Source organism: Staurois parvus, unplaced genomic scaffold (assembly GCF_062004578.1).
Source record: "Staurois parvus isolate SC_StPar_1 unplaced genomic scaffold, SC_StPar_1.0 ptg000575l, whole genome shotgun sequence".
Taxonomy (NCBI): domain Eukaryota; kingdom Metazoa; phylum Chordata; class Amphibia; order Anura; family Ranidae; genus Staurois; species Staurois parvus.
In genome coordinates, this window is record NW_028318371.1 from 1,147,404 (window position 1) to 1,162,726 (window position 15,323).

General features: G+C 45.9%; 1 protein-coding gene and 1 long non-coding RNA gene across 2 annotated transcripts in view; one reads left to right on the forward strand and one right to left on the reverse strand.

Annotated features, from left to right (window-relative positions):
* Positions 1–15,323, reverse strand: part of LOC149450295 (uncharacterized) — a 1,099,640-nt gene that overhangs the window by 638,630 nt on the left and 445,687 nt on the right. The window lies entirely within an intron of this gene.
* Positions 1–15,323, forward strand: part of LOC149450305 (cytochrome P450 2C29-like) — a 65,134-nt gene that overhangs the window by 21,799 nt on the left and 28,012 nt on the right. Inside the window, exons 4-6 of the mRNA XM_089692026.1 lie at positions 5,013–5,153; positions 9,742–9,902; positions 10,374–10,547. Coding sequence (XP_089548152.1) covers positions 5,013–5,153; positions 9,742–9,902; positions 10,374–10,547 — 476 coding nt within the window. The remainder of the gene's footprint in view (positions 1–5,012; positions 5,154–9,741; positions 9,903–10,373; positions 10,548–15,323) is intronic.

Here is a 15,323-nt window from a genome sequence, read left to right on the forward strand (position 1 = left end):
ATCAATCGAGAAAAATAACACCTTCCAAATAGAGAAAACAGAAAAGCTAACCTATCAACCAGGGGCGGACTGACAACTCATGGGACCCCCGGGGCAATAGGGGATCATGGGGCCCCTGTGTCCTTGCCCAAACTCAAAAAAGCCTATGAAAAAGGTACCAAGGGCATCTCAAGGGGCCACCCACTGACCCCGGGCCCCCGGGCAGAACCAAGTTTCCAAATGGTCAAGTCCGCCCCTGCTATCAATGTGATCCACAGATCAGAGACAGCTTGACTGTATAAAGGGGCGGGGATGCTGGGTAATGTCCATTGAATGAGTCTGGCCATGGCTAGATTTGGTCAATGGTGTCAGCCAGCAACCAACCCTTTGTTTTACATTTAGCTGTTGGCCTGTAATCTCCTGGCTGGAAGATAATTGGGACAGGGAATATGTCCTTGGTTGCTAGGGTGCTGGTGGCTGCTGGATTCCTAGCAACAAGGAGCCCTGAGAGGGAAGCTGTCATATTTAGCAGCAGTAGTAGAAGTCTTTCTGCAGCTGGAGGTTGGGATGGGTGAACACCCCATTTAGTTCGCCTAACGCTGGGCATTCAGAGTTGGGACCCAGTTTTACATCAGTCTGGACTTCATCCTCTCCCTATTGTACATTATAGAAGCTGCCAAAAATGTGACCATTCCAGAACAAGTGCGGTTGGGAACATCACAAACCGTTTTCTATATATAAAATAAGAAACAACATGTACAGTTTTATTTAGTGAAGGATGAAATGATAAACCCATAAACCCTAACTGAACGACATTTGGTTTGCTATAATACTGTGCACAAAACACAACAGCCATTTGCATACAGTTGTGCTCAAAGGTTTGCATCCCCTGGCAGAAATTGTGAAATTTTGGCATTGATATTGAAAATATGACTGATCACGCCAAAAAATGCTCTTGGACATCTTTTTATGCCCTTTTCCATCTTTATAAAGTTCCATTACCTTGTTATGCAGGACTTTTGACAGTTCTTTTCTGATCCCCATGGCTCAGTATCTAGCCTAGTCAGTGCTTCCACGTAAGAGCTAATAAACTCATTGACTATTTATACACTGACACTAATTGTAATATAAAAAGCCACAGATGTGGGACATTAACCTCTAATTGGCATTATAACCCGTGTGTGTCACCTTGTGTGTCTGTACCAAGGCCAAACATTCCAGGGGGTGGAGACCTCTGATCCAGGGGGCGGAGACTTCTGATCCGGGCCATTTGGGGGATTTCTGTTATGATTAGGATTTAAAAAGGAGCCAAACAACTATTTGATAATAAATGGCTTCATATGATCATCATTCTTCAATAAAAGAGCATTTTTTTGCATGATCAGTCATATTTTCAATATCAGTGCCAAAATGTCACAATTTCTGCCGGGGGATGCAAACTTTTGAGCACAACTGTACATAAAATAACCACCCCAGTCCCTACTACCAATAATCTGGGACTTCTGGCTTGAGAGACTGGAGAAGGATTTGTGGCCACACCCCCTACAGGACTTTGCTTCTCATACAGAATGTTTGATGTGAAAAAAACATTTGTTTCACAAAGTACACTCCCAGTAGCCAATGACTGCGCTGTATTATAAAGAAGCCAATGTAACCAATTGTAACGCCTCTACTGGTGTACGCCATGCACCCGGCTCCTCCCACTTCCTCCTATGCAGATCTCTGGCAGAAAATTGGTCTTGGTACTAATATGGTTCTGTATCTTGCTTTGTAGCTGTTCCCATGTAAATTGACACTCGAGTCATAGTTTCAATAAATATTACAATGTAGCAAAATTATTGTTACATTGTAATTACTCTGCTTCATTCAAAGCCGATCAAGGATTCACTTTTGACCTGCATATGATAGGGGTTAGTTAACCTTGACCTGCGCTACTTTTATTGGAAATTGCTTGATCATGCAACACTGTACGCAAATGAAATTTATATGTATTTTTTTTCACACAAATAGAGCTTTCTTTTGGTAATATCTGATCTCCACAGTTTTTTTTTTTTTAATTAAAGTTTTTAATATATAAACAAGACAGACTTTTTGGGGAAAATCCCCCAATATGTTCTAATTTCTGTTATAAAACCTATCCAACAAACAAAAATTAAAAATTAAATTTATATATATAAATGTTTACCAAAATCTACTTTGCTGCATGTCTTTGGTAAAAAAAAAAAATCCCAATAAGTACGTAGTAGTACTATAATAAGTACGTAAAATTAGAATATGGTGCAAAAGTTCATTTATTTCAGTGCAGCAACTTAAAAGGTGAAACTAATATATGAGACTCATTACATGCAAAGCAAGATAGTTCCAGCCGTGATTTGTCATCATTGTGATGATTATGGCTTACAGCTCATGAAAACCACAAATCCACAATCTCAGAAAATGAGAATATTCCATGCAATCAATAAAACACGGATTGTACATAGAACAAAATCGGACCTCTGAAAAGTAGAAGCATGCATATGTACTCAGTACTTGGTTTGGGCCCATTTTGCAGCAATTACTGCCTCAATGCGGCGTGGCATGGAAGCTATCAGCCTGTGGCACTGCTGAGGTGTTATGGAAGATCAGGATGCTTCAATAGCGGCCTTCAGCTCTTCTGCATTGTTCGGTCTCATGTCTCATCTTTCTCTTGGCAATGCCCCATAGATTCTCTATGGGGTTCAGCTCAGGCAAGTTTGCTGGCCAATCAAGCATAGTAATCCCACGGTCATTGAACCAGGTTTTGGTGCTTTTGGCAGTGTGGGCGGTGCCAAGTCCTGTTGGAAAATTAAGTCAGCATCCCCATAAAGCTCATCTGTGGAAGGAAGCATGAAGTGCTCCAAAATCTCCTGGTAGATGGCTGCGTTGACCCTGGACTTAATGAAGCTCAGTGGACCAACACCAGCAGATGACATGGTTCCCCAAATCAACACAGACTGTGGAAACTTCACACTGGACTTCAAGCATCTTGCAGTGTGTGCCTCTCCATTCTTCCTCCATACTCGGGATCCTTGTGCCTCTCCATTCTTCCTCCATACTCGGGATCCTTGTGCCTCTCCATTCTTCCTCCATACTCGGGATCCTTGTGCCTCTCCATTTTTCCTCCATACTCTGGGTCCTTGTGCCTCTCCATTCTTCCTCCATACTCTGGGTCCTTGTGCCTCTCCATTCTTCCTCCATACTCGGGGTCCTTGTGCCTCTCCATTCTTCCTCCATACTCGGGGTCCTTGGGCCTCTCCATTCTTCCTCCATACTAGGGGTCCTTGGGCCTCTCCATTCTTCATCCATACTCTGGGTCTTTGGTTTCCAAATGAGATGCAAAAGTTGCTCTCATCAGAAAAGAGGACTTTGGACCACTGAGCAACAGACCATTTCTGTTTTTATTTAGCCCAGTTAAGACGCTTCTGACCTTTGTTGTTCAGGAGTGGCTTGACAAGAGGAATACGATATTTGAAGCCCATGTCCAGGATCCGTCTGTGTGTGGTGGCTCTTGATGCACTGACTCCAGCCTCAGTCCACTCCTTGTGAAAGTCTCCAACACTTTTGAATGGCCTTTTCCTGACAATCCTCTCCAGGCTGCAGCCATCCCTGCTGCTTGTGCACCTTTTTCTTCCACACTTTTCCCTTCCACATAACTTTCTATTAATGTGCTTTGATACAGCACTTTGGGAACATCCAACTTCTTTTGTACTTACCTTTTTGAGGCTTTCCCTCCTTATGGAGGGTGTCAATGATGGTTTTCTGCACAACTGTCAGGTCAGCAGTCTTTCCCATGATTGTGGTTCCTACTGAACCAGTCTGAGAGACCATTTAAAGGCTCAGGAACCCTCTGCAGATGTTATGGCTTAATTAGCTGATTAGAGTGGGACACTTTGAGACGAGAATATTGCACCTTTTCACAATATTCTCATTTTCTGCGATTGTGGATTTGGGGTTTTCATGAGCTGTAAGCCATAATCATCACAATGATGAAAAATCACGGCTTGGACTATCTTGCTTTGCATGTAATGAGTCTATCTCATATATTAGTTTTACCTTTTTAAGTTGCATTACTGAAATAAATTAACTTTTGCACGATATTCTAATTTTTCGAGTTTCACCTGTGTGTGTGTGTGTGTGTGTGTATATGTGTATATATATATATATATATATATATGAATTTATGCAGCAATAGACACTATAATGTAATGGTAGTGATCAGCGACTTATAGTGAGACTGTGATAGAGTGGCGGGCAATCTGGCGCTAAGCGACACTGGCTGGGAGGGTCACTCACTGACATCAATAGACACTAATACAATAATCGGTGATAATGATGTACACTGACACTGTACTAAAGACACTGGCTGGGAAAGGATTAACATCTAGGGGTAATCAAGGGATTACCTGTGTGTCTAACAGGTCTAATGTGTGTGATATGCCCTGCTTTTATTTACTAACCTTGCTGTGTTTTTTTTGTTTTTTTTTTCCTCCCTGATCCCTGTTCCTATATACACAGAGTTCTCTCTGTTTTGTAAACACAGAACTCTGTGTATGATTGGACACAGCTGATCAGCAGGTTTCCTGTACCTGCCGCCCGCTCATAGTATATTTACTGTTTGGTGGTTTTTAAAGCAACCTTGCAAATAGCAAAAATGAAAAGTAAATAAATATAAACCGTGTTCATAATTAACTCTTAGTGTACCCCTTATACACTACAATGAACCCCTTCTTTTCCCTCCTCTCCTATTTTTGTTGATTTTTTTTTTTGCCATGTTTAAATGTTTTTAATATTCATTTGTTTTCCTTAATTTTTTCATAGAAACATTAGAAAAAATGGGCACAATTAATAAAAAAAAAAACCTTCATTTAAATTAAAAACAAGTTTGCCATACTTTTTTAATAGAAATGTAATTTTTTAGAACCATTATAAATGCTCCCTGTAGAATGTGGCTTGGTTTGCCTTTTTATTGTTGGTCGTGTGGTTTGTAACTTATTGCTGATTATTTTCTTCTTCAGGTATTAGTGGCCCCCGATGGCGTCCTCTGCGCCGCTTCACCATCTCCTCTCTGAGGAACTTTGGGATGGGAAAGAAGAATATGGAATCCCGTGTGCAGGAGGAGTCGAATCATCTAGCACAGGCAGCGGCCGAGACGGAAGGTGGGAAAAATGTATTTTTATTGAAAAATTGGCTGAAGTGAAAAACATAGAAGCTTTCATGTTCAGAAAATGTAAAGGGGGCCTAACTGTCTAGGAATTAAGGCCCACTGGCTGCTTCACTCAGCTCCTCCAGCAGCAGAGTACTATTGCATGTACACACAAACATCATTATTATTATTATTATTCAGGATTTATACAGCTCCAAAAGTTTGCGCAAAATAGGGAGCGACGTAATTTTACATTGCTTTGCCCAGAGCCACTGTTCACCTGCAAAATATGGGTAAGCAGCCGGCAAGTTGTTTGAAAAAAAAAAAAAAAAAAAAAACCTTAAAAAACAGTTTTCAATATGGTGTTTTTTGTTTTTTTTAACATTTTTTTTTAATATTTTAAAATACTTTTATCAGAATAGTACAATGTTACCATAATAACATTGTACTACTGTGTGTGTGTGTGTGTGTAGGGGGGGGGGGTTGATTAGGGATTTTTTTTTTTTTTAACTTTGCTTTGCAGGAGAAACCAAGATCATTTCTCCTGCTATGCAAAGCTTGCTGCCATGAACCTAACTCATTCATGAACTGTCATGACGGAATTAGGTTTTTGACAGCGTAATAGTGATTTGTGATTGGCTGGAGCTGGTCACATGGTACAGGGTGCTGTGATTGGCCCCATGTATCATCTGACAGCTGTGGGCCAGCAGCATTCATGATAGACTGAAGGGGGGATAGTCTGTGTAAAGCTGGTGTAGCACCATCCTAGGTAGCTAGGGGGAATTAGATTCTAATTTGTAGTTAGGGCTGAGTAGCAGCCCAGGTGTAATAGTCAGGGGGGCAGATTTCGGTCAGAGGCTGAGAGGCCCTGCAGACCTGCTCTCTGGGACTTTTCCCTGCTTTAAGATTTTGGAGAAAAAAATAGAAGCAGTGGGAGGGAGTGAGAATCTCAAGGAATCCTGACCAATCCTCAAAAGGAGGCTTGGCATGGAGCCAGGACAGCCCTTGAGAGTGTTTGAGTCTGCTCAGCAATGGGGTAGTTTGGGTGGAAGATGGAGACGTGAGGCTGGAGAGGAGGAGCCTGGGAAGGGGCCCAGATGAGAAGGCGCTCATCTACAGGTAGGGAAGCTTGGGACTTCACTGGCCCTCAGAGAGAGGACCACCTATGCAGTAGGGAAGGAGTGGCCCAGCAGAAGGCCTGAGAGCAGCCACCAACCCAACAGCAGCATAGGTGAAGGACTAAGTGAGTAGACCTGCACCTCCTGGGCCAGTAAGGGGAAGGAGCACTCGTGGGAAACTGGATTAGCTACTATCGGGGACTGTCTTCTCTTAAATTGACAGGCACTGGATCCCCTGCCCAGGGATTCACCCAGAACAGCTGGATAAGGGGTATCTAGGGTCTTGTGAGGTATTACAGGAGATGCTGGTTAGCTCTCCAAGAAGGATTTGTTCTTTTGCTGCTAAGAGACATGTATATAGTTTAGGAAGATTGTCCTGTTGCCATTACCCATACACACCTTACCCCATCCAAGTTTATATTCCCCTAATAAAATTCAAAAAAACAAGCTCAAGGACTGGTTACTATCTCATGGATGCAAGTTTGAATGGGAAAATGTGAGCAGGACTATGGAGGGACCCAAAACTCAGCAACTCCTAAGAGGGTAGTGCTACAGTAGGCCAGTAAGGAGAGAGCTGCAGTAATCAAGGTGGGATATATCCAGGGAGTGAATAGGATGTTTTGTGGTGTCATTAGTTAAAGTGGTTGTAAAAGTAAAGTTTTTTTACACGTATGCCTTCTGTGCACTGAGGTAAAAAAAACCTCTTAATAGTATCTCCTCTGCAGCCCCCCAAATACTTACCTGAGCCCAGTCTCGGTCCAGCGTTGTAAGATGTGTAAACTCTCCAGCGCCTCGAGGGAGCCAATGCCAGAGGAAGGCCAGGGGATCAGATGCATAAATGGCCTATGGATAACGTTCCGGAGATGCAGCCCTCCGCAGATGGGGAGATCAATAAACTGGAAGAAAGCATACAGGTGGTGCAAACACCTAGTGCATTATCCAAGGTTTAATAAAAGTATAAAAGGACAAAAAATATACTCGTTTCATATAGCTCTGAGGAAAGGGATTTGTCCCTGAAACGCATCAGTGGGCCGACCACACCATCAATTGGATACTCTGCCATCCTTGTGGCCATCTCCATGGCCTTATAGGCTTTACACAAATGCTATGTTTGTGAGTATATTTTTTGTCCTTTTTATACTTTTAATAAACCTTGGATAATGCACTAGGTGTTTGCGCCACCTGTATGCTTTCTTTCAGTCCAGCGCTGTGCACGCCTAAACAAATAATCCAAAAAGTGCACGGAAATCCCCTGATTTCATTAAACAAATGTAAATGTCAAAAAAGCGCAAGCAATTCCTGAGTCAAACCCAAATTGTATGGAAATCTGAAAGGTTAATTTATTAAACACATTGAATGAAAATATTGTACAATAATTAGTAGCAGCAACCAACGACATGTGTGCTACCAAAAAATTCTGGCTTACATTTAAGGTCTATGAGAAAAGTAGCCAGTGGTATTGAAGAGCAAAAAGATAATATGAGCACATTATTGTGTATGCTTACACAGACCCGAGTTCCATGATGTATGGTAGCAGCAGTGGATGTTGCATATTGTACCAGGCTTAGATATATGCCATGGGCAAACTGGTTACTACGACTGGGCTGTGGACAGTGCCCCCGCTGTACACATCTGCAGCAGCCCTTTTCCACTCTCCCAGGCTTGGCTGAGAGCAGAGGGACTCATTGGCTCATGCTGCTGTCAGTCAAAACTTTAAAAAGGGGCAAATTCTGGAAATGTTGGCAATTGTTTTCCGGGCTTCATCCTAATGGGGAGATTGATTGGAGGTAGAATTAGACTGGATTCACATATTTGTACATTAACATGCATTGTGCTAAGGCAGCCCATCCAGACCATGTTAAGTGGGCTACCAACGCAGCCAGGCCCAAATTGGGACAAAAAATAGGCCAGGGCTTTTTAGACTGAGCAGCCAATTTCTGAGGGGGGGGGGTGGCGGTGTGCAAGGGCATTTGCGGGGCAGTTGGTGATGGAATATTCACAGAGTCGGTCCTCCGCACTGTGATATAAAGGGGACTGCACTGTAAAGGGGCACTGTATTGATTACAGTGCCCCTTTACAGCGCAGTCCTTTTAAATCACAGTGCCCCTTTACATTTCAGTGCCCCTAGAGATCTAATCACAGTGTCCCCTGTATATTCAAAGAGATGGTCCGATCCAGCAAAGAGACATCCCTGTCCAGCAAAGAGACAAAGACCGGGAACCTAAGAAAACTGTAACCAAGATTTAGCATCGTTCTGCTGTGTTGGTGGGGCACATGCCATTTGCTGCTGAAAAAGGAAGAGTATAGGTTTCCCTATGCTTGGTTTACACTGACTTCATGTGGTTAGCCAGACATGCTACCTTCTCTCTAGAAGATGCAGACACATTCAAGGATATTCTCAAATGGCATACACTGTAGATTTAGATATTGAAAAGATCTACTTTACCACAGGTGGATCTTTCCATCCAGTGGCTGCCTTTACATCGGTGGCCAAAGGTGGTTTGGACCAATCATGTTGAGGCGGCAAAATTTGGCTGCTTCTCCTAAAGAGGATATAGTAGCTGCCCTGCAAAACATCAGACTTGTTGTCTTGTTTTGTTGGAGAACCAACTATCAACATTGTATGTTTGTGTGCCAGAATTGCTCTGGTCCATGACAGCCAAAAGTGTGCTCTGACTCAAGCTGTGGGTGGTTGACTTATCCTCAAAACAATGACGTGAAATACCCTTATGAGGCTACTCCTTGTTCAATGACAAGTTGGAGACTATCAGTAAAGCTAATGAGGGAAGTATTTGATATTTCTGCAGGACTGAAATCTTCCTAAACAACAACAGAACTCTAAGCTAAAAGATGAGGCCCAGAACGAGCTGGAAAAATCCAATAAACTGGAAAGGCTTTCCAGTGAAAAACGTTCTAAGTCTACCATCTCAGCTCGGCCTGAATAAAGCCCAATATAAGGGATGGCCATCCAGGCCTACAAGAGCAGGCAAGACTTGCAGGTTTCAGACAGGTCTGGATGGAGAACATTTCGGAACTGCGGGTACTATTCCTTAGAGACATTCATAGTAATTCTTTAGAATGAAACATGAAAAATCCACCATTACCTGGATGGTCTGTAACATCTGGCTCATTCCAGAAGAAATCTAATCACATCCGGAGAAGTAACTGTTTGGACCCTGACCAACTTTGGCTTGATAGTCCACTTTAGGCCATCCTCAAGATCTGGCCTACCTTAGAGCTAGCTTAAAACAGGGTCCACCCAAAATGGCGAGCTTACTGCTAGGTTCAGTCTCTGACTGAGGTCTTCTATACCACAAAAAATAAGACCCCAGTTAGTGACTGAACCTGGTAGTTAGCTCGCTATTTTTGGTGGACCCTGTTTTCAGCAAACATTTTGAGCTAAGTTTTTATGACAGAGTTAACGAAATTGTAAAAGAAAAATTGGAACTGTAAAAGTTACTTATTTTTTTTTCCCTATTTCAGGAAAACCATTCAATCCGCTACTGATCATGGCCAGCGCTGTTGGGAATATTATCAGTTCAGTGCTGTTTGGAGAACATTTTGACTACAAAGACACAAAGTTACATGATCTGATGTCTTACACCTCCCGACACATTAAGAATGTTACAACCCCATTGCACATGGTAGGTTACAATCATTGGTGGAATTGTCTTCCACTAGCACCTCTAATTACATAGTCACGGGGGGGAAACCAGTAGAACATATTAATATAAGTTGGCTATAATATAATATAATATTATATATAATATAATTTACCTACTCAGTAGAACATATTACTAGGTTTTCTTGAATGACTTACACTGGGCTTAACATTTCAGTGCTGTTTTTTGGCAAACTTTTCTTCCTGTATTGTATTTTATCAAAATTGTTAGCATATCATTGCATTTCCTATCTTTAGAAATTTCGGGTGCACATTTAAAGTATTTTAGATTTAATGTTTACATTTAGAGTTTAAAGTATATGTAAACCCAAAATCTATTAAAAAAACATGGAAATGTGCATTATTGCAGAGATGTACATATGTGCATTGTTATTTTGCACCAACATGCATTGTAATTCTTCATTTGTTTACTCCTTGTGTTTCTTATGGTCAGCTCTGCAACGTCTTCCCATTCCTGCTCAAGCTGCCATTATTACAAAAAATTGCCTTTAAGGAAAACTCCTACCTGCAGAACTTTGTGCTAGATTACATCGAGGAACACAAACGTACCCTGACGCTGGAGGCCCCCCGAGATTTGATTGATTATTTCCTGCTGAAGATTAAAGAGGTACATACACTGAACCTTATCTTTTTGAAGTGTCTTTGATTAGCTTTGACCGTATCGTCATAAACCAGCCAATCCGAATTGAACTGGAGAATGGTGGTGTGCAGGGCTGGTGCTACTACTAGGCGAACTAGGCAGCCACCTAGGAACACTGATGCCTATGATGCAGCCACAGCTGCTGGTTTCCTTACTCTCCACCATGGCTGGATCTAGAGGGTCACTAGGGTGAGCTACACTATCCCCCAGATTGTGGTTGTACTACCCCAGACCGGTCTTTCCATAGACACTGAACCTGGGGGATTTGGGTAAGGTGGGACGATTTTATGCTGGGAAGGGTAATTTGGAGATGTTAGCTAGAGAAGGGATTTGGGGCAGTTTTTCATAGGTGGGGGGGACTGAAGGAAGAGGATTGGTGGTGGGAGAGGAGATTTGTGCTCTGGGGGGGGGGCTTGGGGAGGAATTTGTGTTAGGAGAGGGGACGGGGGGGATTTGTGTTAGGAGTGGGGATGGGGGGGGGGTTGTGTTAGGAGATGAGATTGGGGGGGGATTTGTGATAGGAGAGGGGATGGAGGGGATTTGTGATGAGAGGGGATGGGGGGGATTTGTGATAGGAGAGGGGATGGGGGAAATTTGTGAGGAGAGGGGATGGGGGAGCTTTGTGATGAGAAGGGCTGGGGGGATTTGTAATGAGAGAGGATGGGGGGGGGGATTTGTGATAGGAGAGGGGGTGGGATTTGTGATAGGAGAGGGGCTGGGGGGGATTTGGGATAGGAGAAGGGATTGGGAGATATTTGTGATAGGAGAGGGGATGGGAAGAGATTTGTGATAGGAGAAGGGATGGGGGGATTTGTGATAGGAGAGGGGATGGGGGAGGGGATTTGTGATAGGAGAGGGGATGGGGAATTTGTGATAGGAGAGGGGATTGGGGAGGTGGGAATTTGTGCTAGGAGGGGGGATTGTACTAGGAGGAGGGATTAGGGGGGATTTGTGAAAGGAGAGGGCATTTGGGGCAAATTTGTACTAGGAGGGGGGATTTGAGGGAGAGTATTTGTGCCAGCGTGACAAATTTGAGGGAAAGGAGGATGTGTGCTAGGAAGGGTGAAGTAAAGCTACAGTTAAAGTTTAATTTTTTTTATTTTTTATTTTTTTTTTGTGGGGTTGGGTTTGTGACGGTGCAAGTCGCTGGTTTTACCTAAGGCACACAATAGTCTGGCACCAGCCCTGGTGGTGTGAATTTAATAGGTTATAGTGGAGAGGATGAAATCTTGGGGATTGCTTTGAATGGTCCTTTATGGTGTCATATACTCACCACCCTACCAGATATACCAATGTTATATAAACTGAGGTTATTTGTTAGGGTACCATGGAAGCTTCCCACTCAGATCCCGAGCCAACACCTGAGGGATTAGACACCAGCCTTTGTTTCCAGATGTTGAAAGGGTTTGCCCTGTGTCATTGTGGAAGCCAGTGACAGGAGTAGGGACAGTGGCAGGGATTTTGACAAGAAAGTGACTGCTGGGTGTAGGATCTCCTAAACTTGCACATCATGAAGGGGGGAGCGGAGGCACAGTTTGGCATCTTTTGCCCTGGATGCTAGATGGCTTTGTCTCAGCACTGATGGGAACGTCATGTTTCCTTGTGTATCCTGATGTTCACTGACATATATGGACATCATATTTAGAGATGAGCGAAGAAATGAAAAATTCGATTCGACTGATTCGGCGAATTCGTGGACAATATTCGATTCGAGTCGAATAAATTTGCTGTGAATTTAACTTAAAAAAGGGTGTTTCTAGGCTTCAGAGAGACTTAATATTAGTGCAGAACACTGTACCTTTAATTTAAATGCCCTTGGAGTCTGCTGGGGAAGAGAAATAATACTGTCAGTCAGTATGACATGCAGATGAGTGCCGTCGATCTTAGAATCACCGCACACTTCACTCATTTGGGCAGTCACGGGGCCAAAACCAGTGTTTGGAGCCACAGTGTGGCGGTGGAGCCAGCAGCAATGGGAGGCCATACAGCAACCTATGACAAAATGGAAACCAGCAGGAGTGTGAGGAGACCTGAAAGTGGCACATGGCAGAGTGGGAGCAATGGGAGGCGGTACAGGGACCCAGGTCACACTGTGGGCCCAGCAGCAGCGTGACCAGGCGGTACGGGGGCCCATGGCCGATTTGGGGCCTGGTGGCACCTATGGAAGGCCCGTAATCTGCCAGCAACCTATGACAAAATGGAAAACCGCAGGAGTGTGAGGAGACCTCAAAGTGGCACATGGCAGAGTGGGAGCAATGGGAGGTGGTACAGGGACCCAGGTCACACTGTGGGACCAGCATCAGCGTGAACAGGCGGTACGGGGGCCCATGGCCGATTTGACCTCGTTCATCCCATAGTCCTGCCGACTCACGAATAGCGTGGCCTCCTCAAAGGGCCTGAGCAAGCGCAGGTGTCACGCATGAGCTGACAATGGCTGACATCTAAGTTACACAGGGAGTACCTTTATCCGCTTTTAACATCAGGAAATCTGTGATGGCCTTTAGCTGTTCGTAAAGGCGGTCTAACATATGTAGGGTTGAATTACACCTTGTTGCAACGTCACAGCATGAGGAGTCGGTACGGGGGCCCATGGCAGATTACGTGCCTGGCAGCAGCAATGGGAGGCCCGTAATCTGCCAGCACCCTATGTCAAAAAATTGAACACACCAGCAGTGTGAGGAGACCTCAAAGTGGCACATGGCAGAGTGGGAGCAATGGGAGGCCGTACAGGGACCCAGGTCACACTGTGGGCTCAGCAGCAGCGTGACCAGGCGGTACGGGGGCCCATGGCCGATATGGGGCCTGGCGGCACCTATGGAAGGCCGCTAATCTGCCAGCACCCTATGACAAAATGGAACCCTGGGCTGGGGCAGGCAGAACCGCCGTATCTTTATCACGTTTTTCCCAGGCCACCGAATGGCGACGCTGCATATGCTGACGCAACGCTGTAGTCCCAACATGGGCCCCCTGGCCACGCTTGACTTTCTGGCCACATAGTCGACATTAGGCTACGTTTACTTCCTCGGGCGGCTTGACGAAAACTTGCCACACCGCCGAGTAGGAAACTTTGCACCCGCTACTCCTCACTGGCTGACTGCTACTTCCTCCGTGCACACCGGCATTACTACTGGCTGTGGTGGTAGGCTGCAGTGGAGCTGCTGCTCTACTCCGTGGCCGTTTGCCTCCACTGACACAGCTGCGACCCTGCTGCCTCCTGGCAGCAGTAATGGGAGGCCGTACAGGGACCCAGGTCACACTGTGGGCCCAGCAGCAGCGTGACCAGGCGGTACGGGGGCCCATGGCCGATTTGGGGCCTGGCGGCACCTATGGAAGGCCTGTAGTCTGCCAGCAACCTATGACAAAATGGACAACCGCAGGAGTGTGAGGAGATTTCAAAGTGGCACATGGCAGAGTGGAAGCAATGGGAGGCCGTACAGGGACCCAGGTCACACTGTGGGCTCAGCAGCAGCGTGACCAGGCGGTACGGGGGCCCATGGCCGATATGGGGCCTGGCGGCACCTATGGAAGGCCGCTAATCTGCCAGCAACCTATGACAAAATGGAAAACCGCAGGAGTGTGAGGAGACCTCAAAGTGGCACATGGCAGAGTGGGAGCAATGGGAGGCCGTACAGGGACCCAGGTCACACTGTGGGCTCAGCAGCAGCGTGACCAGGCGGTACGGGGGCCCATGGCCGATATGGGGCCTGGCGGCACCTATGGAAGGCCGCTAATCTGCCAGCAACCTATGACAAAATGGACAACCGCAGGAGTGTGAGGAGACCTCAAAGTGGCACATGGCAGAGTGGGAGCAATGGGAGGCCGTACAGGGACCCAGGTCACACTGTGGGCTCAGCAGCAGCGTGACCAGGCGGTACGGGGGCCCATGGCCGATATGGGGCCTGGCGGCACCTATGGAAGGCCGCTAATCTGCCAGCAACCTATGACAAAATGGACAACCGCAGGAGTGTGAGGAGACCTCAAAGTGGCACATGGCAGAGTGGAAGCAATGGGAGGCCGTACAGGGACCCAGGTCACACTGTGGGCTCAGCAGCAGCGTGACCAGGCGGTACGGGGGCCCATGGCCGATATGGGGCCTGGCGGCACCTATGGAAGGCCGCTAATCTGCCAGCAACCTATGACAAAATGGACAACCGCAGGAGTGTGAGGAGATTTCAAAGTGGCACATGGCAGAGTGGAAGCAATGGGAGGCCGTACAGGGACCCAGGTCACACTGTGGGCTCAGCAGCAGCGTGACCAGGCGGTACGGGGGCCCATGGCCGATATGGGGCCTGGCGGCACCAATGGAAGGCCTGTAATCTGCCAGCAACCTATGACAAAATGGACAACCGCAGGAGTGTGAGGAGATTTCAAAGTGGCACATGGCAGAGTGGAAGCAATGGGAGGCCGTACAGGGACCCAGGTCACACTGTGGGACCAGCAGCAGCGTGACCAGGCGTTACGGGTGCCCATGGCCGATATGGGGCCTGGCGGCACCTATGGAAGGCCGCTAATCTGCCAGCAACCTATGACAAAATGGAACCCTGGGCTGGGGCAGGCAGAACCACCGTATCTTTATCACGTTTTTCCCAGGCCACCGAATGGCGACGCTGCATATGCTGACGCAACGCTGTAGTCCCAACATGGGCCCCCTGGCCACGCTTGACTTTCTGGCCACATAGTCGACATACGGCTACGTTTACTTCCTCGGGCGGCTTGACGAAAAATTGCCACACCGCAGAGTAG